This window comes from Myzus persicae, unplaced genomic scaffold (assembly GCF_001856785.1).
Source record: "Myzus persicae strain clone G006 unplaced genomic scaffold, MPER_G0061.0, whole genome shotgun sequence".
In the NCBI taxonomy this organism is placed as follows: domain Eukaryota; kingdom Metazoa; phylum Arthropoda; class Insecta; order Hemiptera; family Aphididae; genus Myzus; species Myzus persicae.
Genome location: NW_019101091.1, coordinates 85,309 through 94,877, shown reverse-complemented (window position 1 = coordinate 94,877; position 9,569 = coordinate 85,309). Strand labels below are relative to the sequence as shown.

Sequence of the window (9,569 nt, the reverse complement as noted above, 5' to 3'; positions counted from 1 at the left end):
ATAAAATATTTAATAATATTTGATACAGATATTATATTGTTACATATATCATAATATAATAATTATTTTTTAAATATTGTTATTAATTGTTTTATGACTTTTATTCATTTTTATTATTATACATCTGGCATTAGTTTATTATAACCCATATTAATCTGTGGCATTCCTACTGGGCACTGTTATAAAATTTCAAAATTAATTAATCTAAAAAAACTAAAAATTATTATTTTTTTAACTCATATAATATATGAGGAATAGTAAGTTCTTACACGAGAGTAGCAGGTAAGCAGTTACATACGTTAATTCCTACACGGACATATGTAAGTTCCTACACGGTAAAAAACAGGTACGTATGTAAGTTCCTACACGACGGAAGAAGGTACTTACCTATATAAGTTCCTACAAGGTAAAAACCAGGTACGTATGTTAGTTCCTACACTGCGGAAAGGGTTTAATATGTATATTATACACAGACGTATCGTGTTAATAATAATATGTCCAGCCGTAGCTTACTAATATACTTCATTTAAAGCAAAACGTATACAAAATTATTTTATTATATTTTTTAATCACCATATTATATTATACTATATTTATTTGTGAAAATGCACGATTTTTATTACATTTTTTAATCATCGTAATATATTTGTTTTTTTAAATTCGTATATACATATTTAATTATGTATAATATACATATTTAACCCTTTCCGCAGTAAAACACACGTACGTACCAGGTTTTTAGTTTTTACCGTGTAGGAACTTACATACGTACCTTTTCCCGTCGTGTAGGAACTTACTTTCGCCCTAATATATAGCCTCGAGTATTACCTATAATAGGGTGTATTTTACAATTATTTAGTTGTAATAATAAAATATTACAATTTTTAATATCAATTACAACATCATAATAATATTACTTATATCATTTTTGCACGAAGGATCATTATGTATTTTATTTCTGACGAAAGGTGAATAGATCAAATTAATCATAATTATAATACCTAACATCTATATATATATATACATAATATTTAGGGTACCTATGCATAGAACATGTTATACATATACGTTGAACCAAATAACAATACAATTTAGATATAGTCGATTATACTAGGACACTTTGCACTTAGTACCTAGGATGACGGTGCCAAAAACTAATACAAACCGTTGCGATTATACCTAATCGGTACCTACCTATACTAGTGAGTCGTGACTTGTAACGGCTACATATAGGAAGGCAACTTGCAATTAATAATATTGAAATACATTGTTTAGTAAAAGCCCGAATAAAATTTAGAATTTTAGCATTTACTGAGTACAAACAGTAAAACGTAGCATTAACGAGTAAAACCTAGGTTTACCTAGAGATCGGCCATTTACGGTAACATGTATATACACACACATGCACTTACGACTCCTATCACCTATTCACCTAATAGTATATTTAGTGAGCAAATTACATTTCAAAATGCTGGTGTTGGGTGTTTGTTTATAAAAACGTTAATATACATTTTTAAATTTAGATAATTTGACCGATTACCAATTACCTATTATAGTGGGTATTATATAGTTATAAATGTCAGGGTTTGTTCGTAACACCATTTTAAATAATGATTACTGACTTACAACTTACAACTTACAAAATATTGTTATTATAATTTTGTTTAAAACTATTTGTTTAATTTTTACTGGAAAAACTTAGTATAAACTATATGTAAACTCACATTTTAAGTGTGTAGTGCGTATATACAACTATCAGTTGGCACGTGAGTAAAAGGTAACTATTATGCACACAATAATTATTTAAAATGTGATTCGATAGTTTCGATACAGATTTGTTCTGAGAAGCTTAAATAGTCTTCTATGGTTTAAATTTTTAAATTTTAGATCATTAGTTTGTATATTTGTGCGTCATGATGACTATATATACTAAATAACAGATGGCGATAATCGATTTTCATGAATTAAGATAATATTATAATATTCGTGGTACCTATTTAGATACACACAATGGACATTGTTGTACAGATATATATTCATATATTATATGAATGGATAATACAACTATGTATTAATATTATATATATACCTAAATGTGTGTGTATAAAGTATTAAACATTTAATGGGACCTATATAATATGTATAGATATTAAACATTTTATATGTTATCTTTATCATCTTCTTTATCCATATATATTATTTACCTACTTATTTAAGACTTAACCACGTCGTGTATATAGTACTATACTACTATATACTACCAGTAGCGGCTTCACAATCATATTTTTTTGGGGCAATTGCCCCAAAAAAATTCAGTTGGGTCGGTAATTTTCTTATAGTGTAAAAATATTTTCATATATTACTACCATTATTGAATAAGTAGTATGTTGATTGTTGTGACGGTATGATAGATTAAAATTATAGTGAAATAGGACATAGGTATATTTTACTGATTTAAGTACTCTAGGAGTCAGCACATAGGTAGGTATGACAAAAGACAAAATGCATAGGTGTCTATACTTAGTGCAGTAAATATATAATAGGGCAACTGAGAAGAAAAATTATGTGCAGGCAGTGTTTGGGGGAGTAACTTAATTTAATAGTTACAAGTTACTGTAAACAAATAACTTAATAAAAAAATTGATGAAAGGTAATTTAATCACATTTTATTGTAAATTTGTGAGTAGGTAGGTATCTAATTTGTAACAGTAATTTAAGTTATTGTAATTAAATTACTAAATTACTCTTTACATAGGTAATTGTTATTTGTTATATACATTTTAAGATCCAACTGATAATAGGTAAGTATATATTATGTAAATAGGTATATCGTATAAATTTGAATTTTCTGAAATTAACATTTTTGTTACCTATAAAAAAAAATTGTATTTGACAAAAAAGTTTTATTTTCATTAAGTTGTAATTTAGAGTATGCAATGTTATTTAAAATAAAGAATAACGTGATAAACAATATTATTAATAAAATAATATTTGTTAACTTTGGTTCTTGAAAAAAATTTTTAAATAATTTTATAGGTACTATTATAATAGGTTCCTACTTGATTGTAATTATTACTTAATGCTTAGACGCTTAGTTAATGTATCGACAACATAAGCATACCAAACTGCCTATCTATTAAGCTCTGGACGCTCTGGTAATATATTTTTAAAAATAAAAAATAATATGGAACTAGCTATTTAAATATAATATTAAGTTACTTTTTTTTATCTAAAAATTGATGTAAGACTTAATCAAATAGAAAAAAATTAACTTAAGAATAATTAAATTACTATTTCGAAAGGTAATTTGTAATCCATATATAGGTAATTACCAACAAATAGTAACCTATTATACTGTACGCTGGGCCTACGTCGTAGGTAACCTATGTTACCTATATATTTATTATTGGAAGGCGGAATGGTTATATAGGTTACTTTCGCGTTAATCATTAGATATTATGGTAAAATAAAATCGATGTTTAATATATATGTAAAAAAATGTTTACCTACATGGCTACGTAGGCAGGTTTTAATTGTATGTGTGTCTGGTCCACCCAGTTACCCGTTAATTATTGGAGGGCGGAGGCCCTTGGATATTCTTCAAATTTGAAGGCCCATAAAAAGCCGAATTGGAAAATGTACCTTTATATATCAAAATAATTTATGAATTTAGAGTCACAACTCGGATACTAAAATTATTTTTGATCTAATGACAATAAATCTGGATTATTCAAACCATGTGCATGTCATTCAAATACGTTCTTATATACCTACATTTCCGTACTTCCATGCACATGAGATTATGGTAGTATTTTAAAAACAAAACTTAGATATTTTACTAGTCAACAATATTATCCTTCAATTAATTTGTTTATCGAAGAAGGCTTCGTCAATAATTTTCAATAAAAATAAAACTATTTTTTTGCTAATTATTAAAATAAGCGTGCAGTTAAATTTTGTTTAAGTTTACACGAGTCGCCGGGGGCCATTGGAAAATTATTGGGCCAGGGCACTGTCTTTATGGATAAATTATTAATGTACGCGACGACTCCATCGTGTGTATGTACAAGCAAAGTACAAGGAAGGAACAACAAGCATTAAACGAAACCATTATATCATTATAGCATCGGACCTTAGATAATACAGCGTTGAGTGTATATGAGTATATGACCGTGTGTACAATATTATCGGAGTGCCGGACAGCTCACACAGTAACAAGAATTATTAGAATATTGCTCAGCTACACAATACAGGGACGTAGCGTATTGCGATTATTTATTTATTTTTTTGTTCTTTTATCAGTTATCAGCATTCAGCCGCCGCCGTTGCCGCCGATTAAATTGTCATAGTCATCGTCGCGACGTCGTCATCGTCGTCGTGCGAGTGCGAGTGTGACTATCGGTGGCGGCGGCGGCGGCGGCGGGGACACCGTCTCGTACTGCGGTCTGCGATTCGTATCGCGCAATTTAGCGTCCAGCGCGCAACGGCGCAGCATTGCAGTCACTCCGCGTCTTCGCGATAAACACTCATCAGCGTTAATGTCAGTAATAATTATATTATATTTTTAATTGTCGTTAGGTGTATATTGTGATTGCCTATCATTTTCCATCGTAGTGACCGGTCACAACGATATTGTAATTGTTTTTTTTTTTTTCGCAAAACCGTTGTGAAGTCCGTTTTCCGCCGACGTACGACCAACCCGCCGCTGCGGTCCACACGGCGGCAGTAGATCTACGACCAGCGAACGTGCTCCGATCTTTTTCTTCCCCGTCTCGAGTCACGTTCGATTCCTCGCACACCCCTCGTCGTCGTCTCGGTTCGCGCGCTATTTGTCGGAGGAGCATCGGAGGTGGTCCACGCGGAAAACACTTCCACTCTTTTGATGGACGATTGCCGTCCGACAGTGTACCATTATTTTCGTGTCGATTGATATTTAATAATTCGTTATCTGTCACCAGTGCGATTGTACACCAAACCGACGCTGGCCAAAGTATTCCGACTTACGACATTCGCATAGCGTCCGAGTAAGTATGCCTACCTGTCTACCTACCTAACCATCGTTTTTTTTTCGAAACCATTGTTTTTCGATTTTAACGACCGACAGACACTGGGTAACATTGTTTTGCATTTTTTTTTTCACTTCACGTTTAAATTTCCTCGCCAACACAGGGAAGTCGTTGCAGACAATGTCTACGTTCCTACCTAAATATCACATTATAATTTGTTGTTTAACCAGCACTGCTCAAAAATAGACACAGACTCAGTATTTCACGTACTGATTCCTGTTCAAAAACTGTTCAAATTTATAACTAACATGTACCTACCATTTGTCTTGTCGTCGTTGATCGATGATAAGCCATGTCGGTGTATTTGATTGTAGTATCTTCATACAAAGCGATTGATTTATACATTGACTTTTTTTCAAGGTGTCACAACTACATATCAATATTATTCACAGCGGACCTAAATAAAAGAACAGTTCCAATGGATATCAAGTTCAATAGTTATGAATACCACATGATCAGGAAGTTCACTTCCATGTGTTATGGTAGTAGATGTAATGTCATCGACAGGATCAAAATACGCAACAAGATTAGTGTATGGCATGAAATATTGACATATTTACTGTCGCCTGATGGCGTCCTCAAAATTTATAAGGTTGAATGTTCACCAGGGGAAAATAATAACCTTGTGACATCTGACTCACAACCAAATTATGTGGTAAGACCCTTATTTTATTTAATACTAACCTAACCTTACTAGAAGTTCTTGAACTTTTTTTTCACATACTATTCATGTTCTTACGAATAAGTTAATTCCACTAATGCTTATAGGGCTGTTCTTACAATGTCTGGTTAAGTGTCGATTAACACTAAACAACTGATAACAGATTTTATTACTAGCAGAAAACCGCTGGTTTATTTTCCGTTACCTTTAACCGGAGACGTTAAGAACCAGCCTTAATAGAACACTATTTATAATTCAGTATGTAAGACCATTGAAAATTACAATATTTAAGTTTTTTAATTAATTATCAATGTAGGTAACTATGTGCGATGTGTGTCTCAATGATTACCATTTAGTGACACGGTCTTATTGATTTTAGATAGTAATAAATTGACAACATTTAGTAGCTGAATTTTGTTCTAGTAGCTTAAATAAATTTATTTTTGAATAAAATACCTATGTAATAAATATACATATCAAATATGTACCTATTGCACCTCTACTCTGTTAAATGATGATTTTATTTTCAATTTAGGGAAGTAGTTCAAAATAAAATAACAAATGTCACATGCATTGTGTAGATAATTCTTACCACGACAATTAGGATTTTAAAATAATAGTTTTAAAGAGTGCACAAACATTAATTGTACCTACAATTACCTATCCATGTATATTAATTTGATACAAAATGTGCTTTTTCAGATAAAACGGAAATTAAAGGCTGTGATACGCGGTAATGAGGGTCATATAGTGAGCGCAAATATTCCATTAAATGTAAGTAAAGCTGTGATGATTAAGAATTAATCACAAAAACAATGTTCTAATGATATTTAAGCAAAAAAATATATGTTTCTTAACTAAAAAAAGTTATTTGTTTTTTATTTAAAAACACTATTTATAATTTGTTTTTGTTAAGTAACTTAGTATTTCTTTCAATAATAAGTTTCATAATTGAATTTAATTTATATTGTTTGTAGTTAGGTAATCCATTACTAGATGGTCCAAGTTACATCGAAGAAACAATAGAAAATTATCCACTACGTTTACTGACATTTTTGAAAATTGAATTAAATCAGTATCGCCGATCATTAAATATTCCTTATTCCACACCACTGTCAAGGTATCTACAGAGATATAATATTGTTGAAATGCATTTGGACAATATTTTAAAAAGTGTAGATGACAGCAAGCTTCCATTTGAGGTAATTTCATTGTTTTAAATGTATATTTCTTCTATGCAATTATATTTTAATAATTAATTAATTTTTGTTTTAGATTTTCCAATGTCCGAATGTTAAAATTTTATCCCTCAAACACAACCATCTACGTCAGATACCAAGTGCAATTGGTCGACTATCAAACCTTGAAGTGCTTATACTCACTGACAACTTATTAACTGTACAATCAATTCCTTTTAGTCTAAAGTTTTGTGTAAATCTGAAGGAACTATATGTTGACGATAACCAACTTGAAGCATTACCTGGATTTTTAACTAGCATGAAACATTTGGAATTAGTTTATAGATTGGGTAATCGTAATTACTTCAAATCATTTTTTTTATGGTATCACACCGATTATGATCATAGGTAATTGTTGCATTCAGAGAAATTTTTGTTATTGTAATATTATAGTATTGTTTATTTATTTTTTATTGTAGAGCTCGTAAAGAGATTTGGAAAAATTATTGGATAAGAGGAGAAGCAGGTTCAAGACCAGCAATATCATCTCTCTTAGACATTTGTGCTGAAAAAATTTTTTCAAGTGGAATTAATTTTTTTAATGAAGAAATCCCAGAATCTTTAAAACATTATATGTCTTTAACTTACCTCAATTACAATATATGCAACTTCTGTAATGTTGCAACTGACTGTTCAAAACCAGGTTATTATAAATAAATATTTGGAAATGAATAATGAAAAACTAATGTTCTGTTATTAATTACAGGTTATAGTACGGTGACGTTTCTAACTCCTTATTTGGGAAATACATGTGTTCCATTTCAACATTGGGCGTGTTCAAAAGAGTGTGTGCTTGCAATCGAAGGACCAGCAAAAAAGTTACAGCTTGAAGGAGCAGAAAGACTGGACCATGAGTATTCTCATTATATAGCAACTTCTAATAAAACTGCTGAAAAGTCTAATATGAAACTAAAACGTAATCGTTGCTGTATAAGTTAAATTACTTAGTTATTCAACATGTTCATAAATAACAAATATTTACTTTGTTAATCATTTATATGAGACTGATTTATATTTTAAATATTTTAATTGTGATAGAGTGACCATTTCGGTTGCCAACTATTTAAAATATAATCCAATAAACAAATTTAATTGTAAATATTAATTAGATAAGATAAATAAAATTTGATATTTTTAAAGTGTCTTAAGTAAATTGACTTAACTGATTTCATAAAATAAATTGTATGATAACAAATAATGGATAAAGTAAAAATAAAAATGCGTATAAAAACGATCGAGTTAATGTTTTTTCAATCACACTTTCTACTACAGGCTTATATGCATATTTATGAATACAAAATTTAATTTCATAATTTACTAAATTTTGTAAATATCTATGAAAAGCCAAAATATTTTGAAAATTATATTACTAATTATATTATAAAAGATGCCTAGTAATGTGAATATGAATATTTTGTGAAAATGTCAAGTATACAGTTATTAATTTTTGCTTTAGGTAGATGAACAAAATTAACCTAGAAACATGTTCAGAACATAATTAAGATTTAATTAATACTTAGTTTATTTTTTATAATTACATTCAATACTTTTAACAATAATAAGTATATTAAGTTATTATGCAAAATAAACTGCCCGGACAATTATTTGAATATATTCATGTCTTATGACACTTATTTATTTAAACAGCAAACTGTTAACACTTATGAGTTACAAACATAACATATCATTTTTAACCCTTGTTTTTCTTTCAAAACAATAACATGTACCAGGTTTAAAAAAGAAATGTAAGGATTTAATTTGGTCTCATTTAAATCATTGATTATGAGTAGAGTCCGGATTTGTATGCATTTACATATTTGTAATGAGTGTATGCATTTCGATGGGAGTAAGAAATGTGGACGATTTGTGTAACAGATAATGCATAGAAAAAAGTTTATTTTGCATATAAATGCATATTTGAAAATTTTTGCATATTCAAGCATATTTTGTATAAAAGTTTATTAAACCAGTTATTTTGTTTCAATTTCATCGTTGAAATTATTAGTTCATTACATATTTTTGGGAAATAAATGTTATTCTCCGTATGTTATCGCCAGTAAATTGTGCACTAGTGCCCATATATCATTTCGTAATTCGCGTTCCGTAAATTTATAAATTAAAATTTTCATTTTATTACAATTTATAAATTTTAAATGCTGAAAAGTCGAAGCACTATTCCAACTTTAATATAAACATGGATTGCTCTTTATTTAAATATTTACTGTTCTTTAATAAATGTTTAAAGTCAATGTCTATAATTAAAAAATTAAGTTTATCTAATTTTGTTGAATTATTATTTATGGAAGAAATTTAAAAAAAATATATTAAATTTTGGGTATAAGAGCATATTTTTGCATATTATTAAAAAAAAAAGAGCATGTCAAGTGCATATTTTGAAGTTTTTTGATGCATAAATGCATACTATTTTGGCCTTTTTGAGTCCGGACTCTTATTATGAGTAATGTAAACCATGTTTGGTTTAGTCCTTTTTCTTTAATATTAAATTGGCAATTGTAAACTTGAATTTTGTTTCTCAACCAAACCACTGATGATAGACATAATTTCAATTAAACATAATAAAGCTAGATTCACAGTTACGATACA

At 29.3% G+C, this 9,569-nt stretch overlaps 1 protein-coding gene across 1 annotated transcript; it reads left to right on the top strand.

Moving 5' to 3' along the window:
• The first annotated feature begins 4,382 nt into the window (after positions 1-4,382).
• Positions 4,383-8,197, top strand: LOC111027701. Its single transcript, XM_022306117.1, has 7 exons — positions 4,383-5,024; positions 5,427-5,721; positions 6,430-6,501; positions 6,705-6,929; positions 7,003-7,313; positions 7,385-7,608; positions 7,672-8,197. Exons 2-7 carry the CDS (start codon positions 5,485-5,487, stop codon positions 7,902-7,904), a joined length of 1,302 nt encoding a protein of 433 aa, XP_022161809.1. The 5' UTR covers positions 4,383-5,024; positions 5,427-5,484; the 3' UTR covers positions 7,905-8,197.
• Positions 8,198-9,569: the final 1,372 nt, after the last annotated feature.

What these genes read in the sequence shown, in the direction of transcription:
- LOC111027701 (XM_022306117.1), top strand. Translation starts at nt 5,485, where the DNA reads ATGGATATCAAGTTCAATAGTTATGAATACCACATGATCAGGAAGTTC. An exon ending in ACTCACAACCAAATTATGTG is followed by an intron (nt 5,722 to 6,429) that starts GTAAGACCCTTA and finishes GTGCTTTTTCAG; the next exon opens with ATAAAACGGAAATTAAAGGC. An exon ending in GCGCAAATATTCCATTAAAT is followed by an intron (nt 6,502 to 6,704) that starts GTAAGTAAAGCT and finishes TATTGTTTGTAG; the next exon opens with TTAGGTAATCCATTACTAGA.